This window comes from Rhipicephalus microplus, chromosome 1, assembly GCF_043290135.1.
Source record: "Rhipicephalus microplus isolate Deutch F79 chromosome 1, USDA_Rmic, whole genome shotgun sequence".
In the NCBI taxonomy this organism is placed as follows: Eukaryota; Metazoa; Arthropoda; class Arachnida; order Ixodida; family Ixodidae; genus Rhipicephalus; species Rhipicephalus microplus.
The window spans coordinates 77,547,293-77,565,167 of record NC_134700.1 but is presented as its reverse complement, the minus strand read 5'-3'; the positions used below and the strand labels follow the sequence as shown (position 1 = coordinate 77,565,167).

The window sequence follows — 17,875 nt, the reverse complement described above, 5'->3', positions numbered from 1 at the left end:
ACCGTGAAGTCCCCGATGATTTTGTCCGCCGTGTCAGGGTCCGGGGTGTGAATCACGGTCAAATTTTGCTCTCTCGATGAAATAACTGTCAGCGTTTCAGCTCGCTCGGGCCCGAGGTATGCCTTAAACGCGGTCCCGTACCAGTTCTCTGAGAAAGCATCATGCAATGAGATGCACTCTCGTGGCTTTACGACTATTACATAGTCGTCCGGACTCGGTTTCGGAAACGGGCGAGGCTTCCATTTGGTGAGAACCTTGCCCTTGCGTCCCACAGCGCGCGAAGCGGGAGGCTGCGTCTTGTCAACTGGCGTGCCGGATGCCGGGGCAGCGGCGGACGCCGCCTTCTTGGCGTTGGCTTGCGAGCAGCGTTCAACCGCGTCGTTGAGAGCTTGGCTCCGAAACCTCGGTGAAGAAGCAAAGTTTGGCGTTTCGGAAATTGTAATCGTCTCCCACGTTATGGCATGTGGGTCGTATCCACGCTGCATGAGAGTAGCGTCCATGTTGCCTCGGAAAGCCGGTCCCACGCCGCCGGGCGTCGGCGTCGCCGTTTGGCTTAACGGCGTCGCTAACGTGATCGGGTGATGATCGGCCGTAATGTTGTTAAAAACCGGCCCACCTGGATGACACTGGTATCCACGTGTTGCCTGTGAGTCACCAAAACGATTGATGCTGGTCTTGACGGGGTACTGTGAAGTTGCCCGTGGTTCCAGCCGAAAATCAGTGGAGCCGAAGCGCAGCACGTCCTACATAATTGCGCGCCTGCGGCGCCCCCCGGCTCCAGACGCCGCGTCGAAGCGCCAACGATGAGACCCGAACGCTGTTTGTTTTGTTCAGTTTATAGTAAGGCGCTGGGACCTTTTCAAGCAATGTTTGGAGCAGTTTTTGACAGCTACAGAGCCTGCGAACTTGCGAAGACATGAGGGGCATCAATGAAAACTGTGTTGCTGTTGAGCATCGCTAGAGAAGAAGCCATCAAGGTGTGCAACACATTCAGCTTCACTGAAGACCAGGCCAAGGAGAACTATCACGTAGTATTCAAGAAGTTCGACGACTACTGCGCTTCACAAGTCAATGAGACATCAGCGCTGTCTGTTCCGCACACGAAATTGCCAGGTGAGCCTTATGAACATTTTTACGAGACCTGGAGACGAAGGCAGGAACATGCCACTTCGGACAGCAAGTCAATGATAAGAGACCAAATTTTTTTTCGGTTGAAATGACGCTAAAGCTCGATAGAAGCTTATGGGTGACAAGCCAACGTTGCAAAAGGCAGCGGAAGTATACAGGGCAGCTGAGATAACTGAAGCAAACAAAGAAATTCGGACATGAGAGGAAAAAAATTAGTAGACACCGTGCAAAAGAGACGTGGCGGTTTGCAAGCTAAGCTAATTAGATGCTGAAAGTGTGACCAGACACACGCACCACGCAAATACCCGGCGTACGGAAAAACATGCCTCGCATGTCATAGCATATACACCACTTTACCGTTTGCTGCAAAACAAAGCTTCGAGTAGGTGAGCTTCAGGGCAGCGAAGACGATCTTGAATTTCTCATGATTGGCAGTAGAAGCAATCGGTCAGACTGCGTCGTCCCAGCAAAAGTTGAAGGAAGGCTTATTAATTTCTAAGGCGACACGGGGATCTCAAGCTAATTTGCTGCCGGCCGCATTGTATGGAAAAATGAACCCCAAGCCACAGTGAAATCTCAGCAGTGCCGTCTTACGCTCTTACAGCTGAAACGAGATCCAACATCTGGGTATTGTGAGGCAAGACGTGGCCCCGCATGACCGTACTTCCGTTTAGGACTTCTTCATAGTGCGCAAAGGAGCTCAAGCGATTCTCGGTCTGCAGGCATGTGAGACGCTCGGAGTAGTCGCGCGACAGGTCGACAATATTTCGCAAATACGTTCTGACAAGTTATGAAAGAGTTTTTTCATCTTTTTTTTTGTGACACAGGTTGTCTCCAACGACACTACCGCATGGTCCTGCGCGAGCAAACAGTCCCAGTAGTCCAAACAGCACGTCGAGTACCGGTGGCCTTGAGAGAACCGCTTCGAAAGGAGCTGGATCGCATGGAAAGAGAAAGCATAATTGAAAAAGTCACGGAACCAACAGAATAAGTGAGCCCAGAATGAGTGCGGAAGAAGGACGGAAAAATGCACGTGTGCATGGACCCGCCTAAAATTAACGAGGCTACCAAGCGCGACCACACCTCTCCTTACATACATTTAATAAAAAAAAAGCGCGACCACCACGAAGTGCCAAGGAGAAAAGATATCGAGTCAGATCTCGCGGGAGCTAAGGTGCTCACACGACTAGACACCAACTCGGGATTCTACCAACTTCCACTGCATGACGGAACGACTATAGAATCGGCACGGTCAGGATGCCGTTTGGTATATACCGCTTTTCTTTTTTCGCGATTACTTTCTGGCATATAGGCAGCCTCGGTAGTCTTCAAAAAGCCCTTAACGACATATTTGAGGCTGTGCCTGGAACGAAAGTGTATGTCGATGACATGCTTATCTGATGACCGTCCAGGCAAGAGCACGATGAACGACTGTGTCAAACGTTGAGGGCTGCGGAAAAAGCAGGGCGAGCGTTCATTCCAGGTCACTCAGATAAGCTTCCTAGGTGACATGATTTCAGCTGAAGGTATCAGGCTGAATCCGTCGCTCAGTTAGGCAATGCTGGAGATTCCTGAGCCACGTGACAAGGATGCAGCACAACGAATGCTAGGTGTGGTGAACTACTTCGGCAAGTGTATTCCCACATTAGCTGAAAGAACGAAGCTACTGCGCTACATAATTAAGGAAGATGTGTTCTAATGGACTCCAAATCACGCACAGGAATGTCGTCAAGTATGCCACAGCTTGAGTAGCCAACCGTTGCGGGCGATGTTCGATCTGGCAAGAGAAACAAAGCTTTCATGTGACGCTTCCCGTAGTGATGTAGGTGCCGCAATGTTGCAAAACCACGACGGTGCGTGGAAGCCCGTAGCATACGGGTCAAGAGCGTTGTCTGAATCAGAAGTGTGCTATTCACAGATAGAAAAATAAGTCCTCGTCATTGTTTACAGATGCGAGAAGTTTGGCCATTTTGTGTATGGCCGAACGGTCATCATCAAAACAGACCACGTGCCACCGGTTGCTTGCTATATCAAAGAAAGCCATCGGTGACATGACATCGAGGCTTCAACATCTTTTTTGCATGTGATTGCTCAGATATATTTTCGACCAGCATTTTGTACCAGAGGAGCAGCACCCAACAGTGAAAGCAGTGGTGACGTCAGAACGGATGACGCAGAAGTACATGCCGAAAGTACGGAATTCTCATTTATCAGCGATGAAACATGGAATCGCCTTGACGAGGAAACTGGCAAGGACGACTATTGAAAGGCAGAGCTGCAATAGTTTACTATTAGTGAACCAATAGAGGGCCCGCTAAAGCATTTCCTACCCGAGCTCTATTACATTAAAGACGTCTTGTTTAAGGGGCTCAAGGTAGTCATTCCGAGCAGCATGAAGCGCGAGGCTTAATTGGCATAGGATTTATGAAGGACACCTAAGGATTTCTGCAAGACTTCTAGGAGTCGCCAACTGTAGAGCTAGGGCTCGTCGCCTCTTTTTTTTTTTTTGGCCTGGCACGAACTCTGCAATTAGGGCATTCACCGAGAGATGCGCGACATGCAAAACAAGCGCGCGTACAGCGAGCCAAAGGAACCATTTATGATGCGCCCCGTGTCTGACCAGCCATGGTATTGCGTAGGCATAGACATCTTTTGCTTGGACGGCTAGTCCTACCTGTGCGTCTACGATGCGTTATGAAACTTCCCGGAGGTCGAATCTCCGAGACGCAACAGCGGACCATCGTGGACGCGACTAGTGCCATCTTTGTGCGCTATAACATAGATATATGGAGGTGCTATCGGAAAATGGTCTTCAATTCTCAGATTCGCTTCATTTGCGCGTAGTTACGCACATTTGCACATTACCTCCAGTCCAGAGTTTCCACGTTCTAATGAGCTATCCGAAAAGAGGGTGCAGGTGCTGAAAAGACGTCTTAAGAAAGCTACCGAAACTAAACAGGATTCCTGGTTGGCTCTTTGGGCCTACAGGACCTCTCCTTTGGAATGCATACTGGCACCTGCAGAGATCCTCCGGGGTCGCCGCCTACGGACATGGCTACCAGACTACCAGTGTCGAACAAACGCGTCGAACAAACAGCGCCGACCAATGACCCAACTACCATGCATGGGCACATCGAGTAGTCCAACGCCTGCACCCAGGAGGTCGCTGCAACAGCAAAGACCACCACAAAAACTACAATATGATCGAGACTATCAACTAATTGCGTAAACTCTGTGTTCCTATGTGTATATATTCTTCATTTGTTGTGAATATCACGTAGAGTGATCTTCTTCCCCGCACGTGTAAATAACTCCCGTTTCTTTGTTTTTCTCAGCAAAGAGCATCTGACAAACATATCGCGCAGTGCTTCTGTGCCATGCATGATAAGCTTGGGCGTCACGTCACATGAGTGTTCTAGATTCTATATATTACTCGTTCATCTTAGGGGCGTTGCCCGGAGCGTATTATAAACTGACTGAACAAAGCGAGCAGCACTGGCTGCATGATGGACGAACTTGCTCTCATGCTGATTCCTGGTCCCATACAGAGAGCCGCGAAACCGAGATATGGTACAGTGCATAGAAAATAACATTAATGAACTAGGAGAATAGTGCGATGTAATTAGGAGATATGAATGCGCACATAGAAGATATGTATGGATGTACTGATCCAACAGGCAAAGTGCTAACAGGTATACGTGTGACAGGCATGATTTATTCATTTGCAACAGTAGCGAGAAGTGCGAAGGGCAGATATCATGGGAGGTTGGAAGGCTGCAGTCGACGATTGATTACGCATTCATGTCACATAGAATGTATGATCGGCTAAGGGTGATGAACATCTTACGTCTTTATTAAGGAACAGCCGAGCAGGTACAAGCATCGTGATGCACCAACCACGAACGTTGTCGTCTTGCTGCCTAAGAGTGGTTACCCTGTGCTTTTCAGAATAGCGCTGATCTTCATTACATTTATCTCCCCTCTTGAAAAAGAGCCATCCTGGCGACTTAGGGACAGAAGACTAGAGTAGGTTCGTAGTAAAACTTGAGCCGGTCTAGGTGCACAGTACAGTCTAACGTCCACGGCATCGTTGATCAGCAGACGCCGCAAGCGGCTCAACAATATAATTAACTGGTGATGATTTCTTGAGTACGCGGTAAGGGCCATGGTATTTCGAGGGTAGTTTTGATGACTCAGAAGGGCTGGTGGAAGGTATTCAGAGCCACACAAGTGAACCAGGGATATAAGATGCTGGAGCCTTCGAGCTGTCACAATGGTGTTTCTGGTGTTGTTGATCAAAAGTGGCGAGGAATCAAGCAAGCTGGTGACACTCTTCCGGTCACTTAGATGCTTCGGAAATGGTTGTCTACTCGGTTGCGTCGGGGCGGTACGGAAGAATGGTGTCCAGCATGCAGGAAGACTCGCGTCCATAAATAGAAAGTATTGGGAGAATCCTGGGGGGGGGGGGGGGTCTGAGTCGCAGTATTGTGTGCGAACTCCACGAAGATGAAAACGCGGTCCCAGTTGGAGTGAGCAGAACCTACGTACATTGCCAGCATATCACTTAGGGTTCGCTTAAATTGTTTTGTCAGACTGTTAGCTTCAGGATGGTATGCAGTGGTGGTGCGGTGAATGCGGCATTTATTTAGAAGCAATTCGACGGCTTCGGAGAGAAATACGCCTTCTCGATCACTGAGCAGCTGACGTGGTGCGCTATGACGTACGTAGAACGAGGTGGTGTAAAATAAACGAACCGACGTCACTCGCTGACGCAGATGACAGAGGTGAAGTTTCTGCGTAGTGTGTCAAATGATATCGATTGCGACGATTATACAGCGGTTCCCAGCAGGAGTGATGGGTAACGGTCCTAAACATCAATGCCCACACGTTCAAAGGGTCTGGCCAGACAAGGTAGAGGCTGCAGTAGAGCGGAAGAACGGGGAGGAGTATCTTTGCGCCGTTGACAAGCGAGACAGGAGCGGATGCAGCGGCGGGCAAAGTGGTACATTCCACGCCAATAGTAGCGGTGGCGCAGGCGTGTGTAAGTTTTGAGTACTCCCGCATGTCCACAGTGTGGATCAGCATGAAAGGATGCGCGTATATCTGACCGAATATGTCAGAGAATAACCAAGAGCCATCTGCGTCCGTCGGAAAGGCAATTCCGGCAATATAGCAAATGGGGAGGAATCGTCAGATGGAAGAGGTGACTGGGACAGAGCGTGAGCATCAGAATGTGTACGTCTACAAACGACGTGAATGTCGTACTCCTGCAGACGTAGTGCCCAATGGGCAAGTTGACCGGATGGATCTTTTAAGGAGGAAAGCCACCCTAATGCGTGGTGATCTGTGACCACGCTAAATGGGCGTCCGTAAAAATATGATCGAAAATTGTCTATAGCCTGTGTGATGGTTAGGCATTCCTTTTCGGTCACAGACTAGTTGGTTTCGGCTTTGGTGAGTGCACGGCTGGCGTAAGAGACGACGTACTCGTGAAATCCAGGTTTACGCTGTGCAAGCACAGTGCTGAGACCGACACCGCTAGCGTTCATGAGCAGTTCTGTCGGGGCAAATGGGTCAACATGTCACAGTATTTGAGGTGAAGTTAGAAGGCGTCGAAGTGTGGAAAATGCGTCGTCGCATGGTGATGACCGCCCTGCGAGGGCACGGCCGCCGCGAAGGAGTTCAATTATATAAAGGTGCTATGATGGATGCGAAGCCGCGGATAAAATGGTGAACGTATGAACAATTGCCAATAAAACTTCGAACTCCTTCAACGGTCGTCGGTTTAGGGGATTCGGCAACCATACGAAGTATTGTCGGATGAGAAAGATGAACAACCTTTCTGAAGACGGCGTGGCCCAAAATGAGGAGATTTTGAGCACCAAAGCAACACTTCTTCAAATTCAGCTGCTGACCAGCAGATTTGAGGTAAGTGAGGACTACTTCCAGGCGTTGAAGATGCGTCGGAAAGTCACGCCAAAGTATTACGCTGTCATCTAGGTAGCACAAACATGCCTGTCATTTCAAGCCATGAAGAGTGTTATCAATCAAGCGCTCTAACGTGGCAGGCGCATTGATGAGCCTGAATAGCATGACATTAAATTCATCGGGAGTAACAAAAGCTGTTTTGGGGTGGTCAGCCTCCGCCATTGGTACCGGCCAGTAACCGGAGCGCAGACGTAATGAAGAGAACTCGGCTACTTTGAGGCAGTCGGGCATCGCTATGAGAGGTAACGGGTCGACATCTTAGCGTGTTATGTCGTTCAGCCGTCGGTAGTCAACGCAAAAGCGTATTGAGCCGTCTTCTTGACCAGAACTATACCGGCGACCCCCAGGGCTGTTAGAGGGCCCAGCAATGCCACGCTTAAGCATATCGTCAACTTGATCGGCGATGACCTGACGCTCAGCTGCCGACACACGTCATGGGTACTGACGTAAAGGGGTGTGCTAACTAGTGTCGATGTGATGAGATACGGCTGAAGTACGGCCCAAGGATGGTTGTCGGTAATCGAAGCTTGCACGAAAACGTTCAAGCTACGCGGGGATGTCAGAGCGCTGCTGGGACGTCAGGTGACTGTCGATGCATCGGAAAGGCGTATCGGCGAATGATGGTAACAAACCTAGAACGGGACAATCGATGCAATTAATATGGAGAGAAGTCCACTGCTCAGCGACGACACTTGCGGGAAAGAAATCGGGGTCATCAACGCTGCCAAGGCACTCGAAGATGGAAGGGCGCGGAAACAGGTTTGAAACGTAAATTGCACTAGAGAAGTTTTGAATCGAGAGGACGGCGAAGGGTAGCAAGCAGCACTTGCGGCGAAGAGTGGTTTCAGCTGGTGTAAAAAAAACAAAACAAAAACAGCTGAGCCAACAGAGGCGTTGCACGAAAGCGGGACTGACGAGAAAGGGGGTAGCGTTGCGTCGGCGGCGACGAACGTTTTTCTAGGTAGAGACTAAAATCGAGTGACAAAGCGGCGCGAACTTCTTATTTTATTTTTTTTATTCAGATACCCTAAAGGCCCCGAAGGGCATTACATAGGGTGGGGGGGGGGGGGAGAACAATGTGTCGAGTACATTTCAATTCAAGAGCAAACACAGTCAAGAGCGGGCATGTAACAAAAATGGTAGAAGAGCAAACAAACAAACAAAAATAAATGGAAAAGAAATACAAAACAAGCGCACATAGTGCATGGTTCATGGCTCTGATAATAAAATCGCTTCAAGTGGCTTACAAACAAATCGTGATTATGAATTGTGGCAATATCTTCTGGTAATCGATTCCAATGAAAGATGGCCAAGAACAACGGGGATGGACGAAGAAGATTAGTACGGGCAAACAAGGGGAGGACTTTGAAAGGGTGATTTAGACGCGGAAAAATGCGATGGGCAGGTTTGATATGCGATGCAGCAAATGACGACGCACTATGATAGAGCCGGTGGAAGTGACATAGTAATGCTAGTATTCTTCGTTTTTCCAGGGAGGGCAGCTGTAGAGATTTTTCAATGGAAGTTATGCTAGATGTGCGGGAATAGTTGTTTGTAATAAGACGTGCTGCTTTATTTTGCAAGGCCTCCAGTCTGTTTGTTAAGTATGCCTGGTTTGGGTTCCAAATAATAGACGCGTAGTCGAGTTTGGATCGAACTAATGAAGTATAAGCTAAAAGTTTAGTTGACTGATTAGCTAAATACAGATTTCGTCTGATGAAACCGAGTGTTTTACTTGCATTGGAAATTATAGCATCAATGTGTTCATTCCACGTAAAGCTGGACGACAAATAGACACCCAGATATTTTAGCGTAGAAACGTTTTCGATAGCTGTGTTATTAATAGAATACGAATTTAGGTGCATGTTAGTAGACCTAGTAAATGTCATAGCTTTTGTTCTGACAGCATTTATTTGCATTTGCCAATCCTCGCACCAGTTAACAATATTATCCAGGTCGGTCTGTAAAGTATTAGAATCTTCAGAGCTGTAAATTTTTCTGTAAATTACGCAATCGTCGGCGAATAACCGAACGTTAGAACTTAAGTTATTGCCTACGTCATTAATGTAAACCAAGAATAAAATTGGTCCCAGTACCGAGCCCTGAGGCACTCCTGATTTGACTTCAGTTAAGGGGGGATTGTGGTCATTTACGGAAACGTATTGATAGCGCTTGGTTAAAAATGCTGCAATCCAATTGAGTACGCTGCTGTTTATGTTAAGCCGGGCAAGTTTCATCATTAGGCGTTTATGGGGTACTTTATCAAATGCTTTTGCAAATAAGTCGATAAGTATAGCATCAATTTGGGATGAGTCATGAACGGCCTGATGTAGGTCGGTTATAAGCTCAAATATTTGGGTTTCACACGAACGCCCTCGAAGAAATCCATGCTGATGAATATAAAAAAAGTTGTGCTTTGTAAGATACGTCATAACGGCTGATGATATGATATGTTCTAGAATTTTGCATGGTATGCTTGTTAAGGATATCGGTCTATAATTTGAAAGGTCTGATCGGTTGCCGGATTTAAATACGGGAACGACGCGTGCGATTTTAAAGTCATCCGGTATGATACCCGTGTCGAGTGACTGTTGAAAAATGGCGGCTAAGATACAAGCTATAATTGGTTTAGTCATTTTGAGCAGTTTTGGACAAATGCCATCGGGTCCTGGGGCGGAATTATTCGAAAGTCGATCAATGGCACATTCAATTCCTTCCGGTGTGATGGTAATGCCACTCATAAAAGTCAAAATAGAAGCTGGTTGAAGTCCAAGTGGTAGTGGGCTTTCATCGGTGAAAACAGAGCTAAAAAAGAGTTAAGTTCGGTCGCAACCTTGGATGGTGAAAGTAGTTCACCTTCTTTGACTATATTGTCACGTCGCTCCAGGGGATGTCGACAAGGTCTACTGATGTCCGAGCAACAGGGCTCTAACCAAGCGCGTCGGTTGGGCTTGTTTTCTAGAGCGGGGGTCCACGCGCACTTCTTTCTTCTTCGTGGTGTGAGCCTTCACCTTGGCATACGACCCACTACTAGAAGTAGGTGGCAATATTCCTCCTCAACAAAAAAAAAAAAAGAAAGAGCATCGTCCCGATGCTGTAAAGTTATTGAAAAAAAAACCAAAACAAAGTAGGTTAAACAATGAAAAAGGGCACCAATAATCAAATGTTAGACACGATAAGTTCACCAATGATGAGGCAATTGTCAGAGCACAAATAAAAAAAAACACAGGAAAAGTGGTCTTTTAGGAACGCGAAAAATAGGGCTTCATGCGCACCATGTGAACTATGTCAGAGGTCGGTTGTTTTTGTTGTGTCCATCGTGACGACGTAGCGTCCGGAACCACTTCGTAGTTTACGTCGCTCACGCGGCGTATTACTTTATACGGACCGAAGTATCTGCTGAGCAACTTTTGGGAGAGGCCACGGCGTCGAACAGGGGTCCAAACCCAAACTTGGTATCACGGACTGTAAGATACGTCATTGTGACGCATATTGTAACGTCGTGCATCGACCTGTTGCTGCTGACCAATGTGTAGCCGGGCGAGCTGGCGAGTTTCCTCGGCACGCTCTGCAAATTCTTCTGCGTCAGTTGTTAATCGATCAGCGCCTTCATAAGGAAGCATCGCATCCAGCATCGTCTGAACTTCGCGGCCGTAGAGAAGGCGAAACGGTGTAAATCGGGTTGTTTCTTGAACGGCGGTGTTATAAGCGAACGTCACATAAGGCAAAATGCGATCCCATGTTTTCTGTTGGACGTCGATGTACATGGAGATCATGTTTGTGACTGTCTTATTTAGTCGCTCGGTTAAGCCGTTGCTCTGCGGTAAGCAGTCGTCGTTCGATGCCTAGTGTTACTTAGCCAAAAAACTTCATCAATAAGCTGTGCAGTGAACGCTGTTCCTCTGTCGGTTATCACTGTAGATGGAGCACCGTGGCGCAGAACAATGTGGCACATGAAGAACTGTGCTACCTCAGAAGCCGTGGCTCGTGGTATCGCCTGTGTCTCAGCATAGCGGGTCAAATAGTCAGTTGCAACAATGACCCATTTGTTGCCGTCGGACGATAAAGGAAATGGGCCGAGAATGTCCATGCCGACTTGGTCAAATGGCTTGTGGGGTGGATCAATTGGCTGAAGTAATCCAGCCAGCTTGCTTGGTGGTGACTTTCGACGCTGGCATTCACGACAGCTTTTAACGTACTGCTTCACGCTTGCTGAAAGTCCGGGCCAGTAGTACGCCTCACTTACTCTGGCGAGCGTTCACGAGTAACCTAGATGACCAGATGTGGGCTCATCATGGCACGTGGAGAGGACTTCGTCCCGCATGTCCTTCGGAACGACGAGGAGGTAAGCGTGGCTCGTAGAACGGGCGTTTTTTTTGTACAGGACATTACCTAGGAGGCAGAAAGACGTCATGACACGAAATAGATGGCGAGGTATAACGGCGCTATGACCCTCCAGATAGTCAATGAGCGGTCGAATCTCTTCATCCTCTCGCTGGCGTCTGCTCAAGTCAGATGAGCTAAGGGCGCCCAGGAAACCGTCATCGTCGTCTTCTTCTTGATTGACTAAAGGTATGGGTGCACGCGACAGCGTGTCAGCGTCTTCATGCTTCCGTCCAGACTTATATACGATGGTAACATCAAATTCCTGTAGACGCAAGCTCCATCGGGCCAGTCGTCCAGAGGGATCACGAATGTTTATCAACCAGCAGAGGGCATGGTGGTCCGTCACCACTTTAAATGGACGACCATAGAGGTACGGGCGAAACTTGGTGATCGCCCACACTACTGCGAGACACTCTTTTTCTGTGGTCGTGTAATTCACCTCGGTACGGGACAGTGAGCGGCTGGCATAGGCAATGACTCGTTCTTTGCCGTGTTGATGCTGGACGAGCACTGCGCCGAGGCCGATGTTACTGGCGTCAGTGTGCACCTCTGTGTCAGCATCATCGTCAAAATGCGCAAGAACAGGGGCTGACTGCATCCGCTGTTGCAGCTCGGCAAAAGCATCCTGTTGTTCGGTAGCCCATACAAACTGTGTGTCGTCGCGTGTAAGGCGAGTCAAGGGTTCCGCTATCTTCGAAAACCCTCTAATAAATCGTCGATAGTAGGCGCACAAGCCCAGGAAGTGCCGAACAGTCTTTTTGTCTGTAGGATGCGGAAACGCGGCTACAGCGGCAAGTTTCGGGGTCGGGCCGGACTCCTTTCGCGTTGACTACATGGCCAAGAAATTTGAGCTCTTCATAACCAAAGTGACACTTCTGCGGTTTGAGTGTAAGATCTGCTGATTGAATAGCCTGTAGCACACTCCTGAGGCGATGAAGATGTTGCTGGAAGGTTTCAGAAAAAACGACAACATCATCAAGGTATACGAGACAAGTTTGCCACTTCAGACCAGTAAGCACAGTATCCATCATTCGCTGGAAGGTTGCGGGCGCTGAGCACAAACCAAAAGGAAGGACTCGAAATTCATACAGGCCATCAGGGGTAACAAAGGCCGTTTTCTCGCGATCTCGCTCGTCAACCTCGATCTGCCAGTACCCGCTTTTTAAATCCAAAGAGGAAAAATAGCGGGCGTGGCGTAATCTGTCTAACGAGTCGTCGATGTGTGGCAGCGGGTACACGTCCTTTTTAGTCACGCTGTTCAGCTTCCGGTAATCGACGCAAAAACGTAGCGTTCCGTCTTTCTTCTTGACTAGGACGACCGGAGAGGACCACGCACTGTTGGGAGGCTCGATGATGCCGTCGTCAAGCATTTCTCGAACTTGCGTACGAATGGCTTCTCGTTCCTTCGCTGACACACGGTAAGGCTGTTGGTGTACTGGGCGGGCGTCGTCGTAAGTGATGATTCTGTGCCTAGTGATCGAAGTCTGGCGCACCTTAGAGGAAGCAGCGAAGCATGACTTGAATTCAAGCAAGAGTTTTCGCAGTGCTGTGTGGTTCTCTGGTGTGAGGTTAGAATTAATGTCGATATTGTTTAGAGACGTATCGGCGGCCTCCACTGCGTCCGACGAGAAGCAGATGGGAACGGTACCTAATTCATCTGCAAACGCTAAGGAAGTGCCACGGAAAAGGTGTCGGTGTTCGTTGCTGAAATTTGTAACGAGCAGTTGAGATCGGCCATCACGTAGCTGTATGATACTCCTAGCCACACAAACACCTTGAGTCAGCAAGTGTTCAAAATTACTTTCTGCAATCGCTTCACCATTTCGCAATCCACAGCATGTGACGTCGACAATAACACTGGCTCTTGGAGGAAGCGTTATACTTTCAGCAGAAACACGAAGAATGTCGGCACGTTGTTGGTCGTCCTGCTTGTCGATTGCTCGGTTGGCTGAGAAGGTGATGCGATTCTCTTGAAGGTCAATGACAGCTCCATACTCCTGCAGGAAGTCAACACCAAGAATAACGTCGCGTGAACATTCACGGAGCACAAGGAAACTTGCTACAAAAGTATAACTGCAGACCCGAACTCTGCTCGTGCAGGTTCCAAGCGGAGAGACGGTGTGGCCACCAGCCGTTCGAATCACAGGGCCATGCCAGGGCGTGATTACCTTCTTTAGTAGTCTGGTCATTTTCCCGCTTAGTATAGAATAGTCAGCCCCGGTATCAACTAAAGCACCTACTGCATAGCCGTCTATCAGCACCGGTATATCCAGAGAAAGCCGCACATATCGGTCAGTCGAATCCACACCCTTTACTGTTAGCGTCGATCGGAGGTCTTCAGCACGTCGACTGCCAGCGACCTCGCCTCCAAGGGTCGCTTGCGTTAGTTTTCCCGGCGGGGACTGGGGGACCGTGCGCCAGCATGGCGCTGTGGCGAAGATGAAAAGCGCCTCGGCGACGGTGAGCGCGGCTGCCGTCCAGAAGGCGGTGGCATGCGCTGTTGAGCCAGGTAATCCTCAATGTCCCGGGGTCGCTGGCCATACCGAGGAGGCGCTGAATATAATGAAAAGCCGCGCAGCCCGAGGCGCCGGTATGGACACTGGCGGTACAAATGGTCCGCTTCACCGCAGTGGAAGCACAAAGGCCGGCGATCAGGAGTGCGCCAAACATCAGATTTCCGAGGCGAAGCACGTCTGTCGTCAAGGTAGTGCGCTGGTTGTTCCGCAAGATGCACAGGGTGTGCGTAAACGAGGGGTGGGGGCGCGCGTGTGTTCTCGTAGTACCGTAGAGGCTGCGCCGACTGAAGTGAAACTGTAGGAGGTGCCTGAACAAACAGCGGGGAAGAGGAAGCTGGGCGCTTCAAGGCTTCCACATAAGTCGTACGGTGGTAGTCAGCCGGCGCCGGTGTGGCGTTATCCAGATTCACAGGGTCACGCAGGGCATGATGCAGCTCGTCCTTGACGATACTTGCAATTGAACTCACCGTAGGTAGTGGTGGTGTGGCAGCCTTTTGCAGCTCCTCGCGTACTATAGAGCGGATAAGGTCGCGCAGACACTCGGTGTTGTTCCCAAAAGTCGTGAGAACTTGAGCAGTGGACGTGCTCACTTGCCGGTCATACAGAGTGGATCGATGCTGAAGCATCTTTTCCATCGTGACGGCTTCAGACAAAAACTCGGCGACCGTGCTCGGAGGGCTCCGTACAAGGCCAGTGAAAAGCTGCTCCTTAACTCCCCGCATCAGGTGACGCAACTTCTTTTCCTCTGTCATACCTGGATCAGCCCGTCGGAACAGGCGCGTCATATCTTCCACATAGGTCTTGACAGTTTCGTTGGGCATCTGGATGCGGGCCTGGATCGCTCGCTCCGCTCGTTCGTGGCGATCAGCACTTCTGTAAGTGTCCAACAGCCGGCGGCGGAATTCGGGCCACGATGTCATCTGTTCCTCGTGATTCATGTACCAGGTACGTGCTCCATCCTCCAAATAGAAGTACACACGCTGTAGTTTGGCCGCGTCGTTCCAGTCGTTCAAAGCAGCCACGCGTTCGAAGTCGACCAACCAGTCCTCGACGTCTTCGAGCTCGGTGCCATGAAACGGTGTCGGAACCTGTGGACTTTCGAGGGTGTACCGAGTCAACGGGGGGTTTCCCGTTCCGGTTAAAGTGGTTTGAACGGACGTGCTGATCATACTGGTGTGAACTGTAGGGTCAGCTTCGGGTGGCAATCCCCTGATCCTGCGGCTTTTCCGATGGACGGGAGTGTGGACTCGCACTGGGCTTGTGGTGCTGCTTCCAGGAGGGGTCTGAAACATCCGTGAGGGGCTACCCAGCACCTCCACCAATTGTCACGTCGCTCCAGGGGATGTCGACAAGGTCTACTGATGTCCGAGCAACAGGGCTCTAACCAAGCGCGTCGGTTGGGCTTGTTTTTTAGAGCGGGGGTCCACGCGCACTTCTTTCTTCTTCGTGGTGTGAGCCTTCACCTTGGCATACGACCCACTACTAGAAGTAGGTGGCAATATGTATGCTCACTTGTGAGTTCCGTTTGGGATTGATTATATTCCAGAATTTTTTGTATTATTTTTTAACATGGTGACAATATCATTATTAGAGAATTTTTCTTTGGAATCTTGAATTAAAGAATTGCAGTTTTTTGATGCTTCGCGATAGCGTTCCCAATCACCATCCGAGTTAGAGGACTTGGCTTTTGAGTACGAGCGTTTATTCTTATTTATAGCTCTTTTTACGTGTGACGTGAACCATGCGCTTTGAGCTGATGAAACGATTTCGACCTTGGGGATGTACTGATGTTTCAGTTCAACTAGTTTGTTTTTGACACAGATCCAGTTATCATTAACATTGCGGTTACGCATTGTGCACAAAAATTCAACGCAAAAAGATGACAAATCTTGGAGGATAAGAACAGTATTTGTGCGTGCGTAACTGTAGATAGTTTCCTTTGGCTGTCCAGGTTTGTTATTTTTAATGCATATTCACAGTGGAGAACATTATGATCACTAATAGATTCCAAAACACGGAGAGTCATTTTTCCCGGCTCGGTAGTTAATACCAGATCCAAAATTGCATCGCCAAGTGTGCATTCACTAACTATTTGTTGCAAATCAAATAAAGAAAGCACATCTGAAAATTCCTTGCATTCGTTCTTTCTTGTACCACCCAGGGGTGTGTAGGATTGCCAATCGACTGCAGGGTAATTAAAATCACCACCTAAAATAATTGGTGATGCTGGGTATTTGTCCTGGATAGCGCTTAAAAAATCATTTAAATTTTCCACGAATTCTTGAGGGTAATCGGGTGGACGGTAACACACCTCGACGGCACAAGTTACAGAAGGGCACATTTCAATCAGAACCCACAGAATTTCTATATTGGAACTCGTCGGAACAACGCGTGCACGAAACGTATTTTTACGGCCACTACCACTTCACCACCGCGTGCGGCCACTCGGTCTTTCCTGAATATCGTAAATGCTTTATAGAGTGACAGTTCGGTATTGTTAATGCCGGGAGTCAACCATGTCTCTGTGCCCAGAACAATGTCTGCCGAACATGATTCTACAAATGCACATAACTGATCTTGCTTTGGGAGCACACTAGGAAAATTTCACACTAAAATTGATAAATTCTTTGCTGCCTTAACGGTTTCATGCCAGATCATCTTCCCCTTCTGGATTAGCCACTCTGTGTGAAGGTGGCATGCTTGACGTAGATTATTCGTTCCTTGGAAGACAGACTATCTCATTTTTTGCTGAGTCGAATGAATAACACTTGTTTCCGAGAAGCAGTTTATCAAAGACAACCCTGTACTTCTGATCTTGGGTGCGGTTCTCTCGAGCGAAGTCTCGCAGTTTTTTTCTGACAACTTGTAATCGTCGCGAGAAGTCTTTCTCAATCCATACGCGAAGTTCTTTTAACTTCTTTAGCTTAGAAGCGTTCCTTAGAATGTTGTTTTTATCTTTGTAGTTCAGGAATTTTATCACAATTGGGCGACTTTGTTCTGGTTTGGGCCGGCCCACTCTGTGCACTCGCTCGATTTCTTCTGCCTGAATGCCTAAATGAGTGGACACGAATTCCGTAATCAAACGTTCCGTATCTGCCCATTTTTCATCTGGTTCCTCGAGAATGCCTTTGAAAATCAGGTTGTTTCTTCGTATTCGGTTATTTAAGTCGTCGACTACAAATTCGGTTTGTTCTGATTGTTTAGTCTTAACGGTCTGCAGCTTTACCTGGGATTCTTGAACGGCTTCGTTAACACTGGTGACATCCTGACGCAGGTTGTCGATTGCGCTTAGTTTGCCTTCCACTTCACTGAGCCGCCTTTTAATGTCGGTAACGTTCGTTTGAATGTCCTTCAGCTTTATTGACGTCTCCTTGTGAAATTTTTCATTTGACTGTGATAGTTCTTTTAGGAAGGAAATAACTTGGTCTATTTGGTCTGGACCGGGATTGGTCTCAACATCTCCCGCGCAGATTATCAAATGGGCGACACAGAACAGCACCAAGAAACACCGTCCTCCGGATGGTGTTTCTTGGTGCTGTTCCAGCGTGTGTTGATGTGCTGTTGAGTCGAAGAATCAGGAGCGTTGTACGGCCCAGATGAAGCAGGCTGAGGCCGCCAAGCAAAATTGTAACCATGTAGCCTCATGTCTTGATCCTGAGGTCGTGGCACGAAATCGTAACCATATGACCTCATATAATCATGCTGTATAAAAACCCACGTCACCGGCAAAACCGTGCTACGTGGCCCGGAAAACCGCACGCGTAGTATATATTCTAGGCCTATACGGGGCGGTTGTCTTGAGTGCGCCATGGGTTCTGGAAAAGGTGTCGGTCTGGAGGGTAGTCGTTATCCTGGTG

General features: G+C 48.6%; 1 protein-coding gene across 1 annotated transcript in view; it reads left to right on the top strand.

Moving 5' to 3' along the window:
* The first annotated feature begins 929 nt into the window (after nt 1–929).
* LOC142765428 (uncharacterized) overlaps nt 930–17,875 on the top strand; it is a 24,278-nt gene continuing 7,332 nt past the window's right edge. The window contains exon 1 of the mRNA XM_075866427.1: nt 930–1,113. Coding sequence (XP_075722542.1) covers nt 930–1,113 — 184 coding nt within the window. The remainder of the gene's footprint in view (nt 1,114–17,875) is intronic.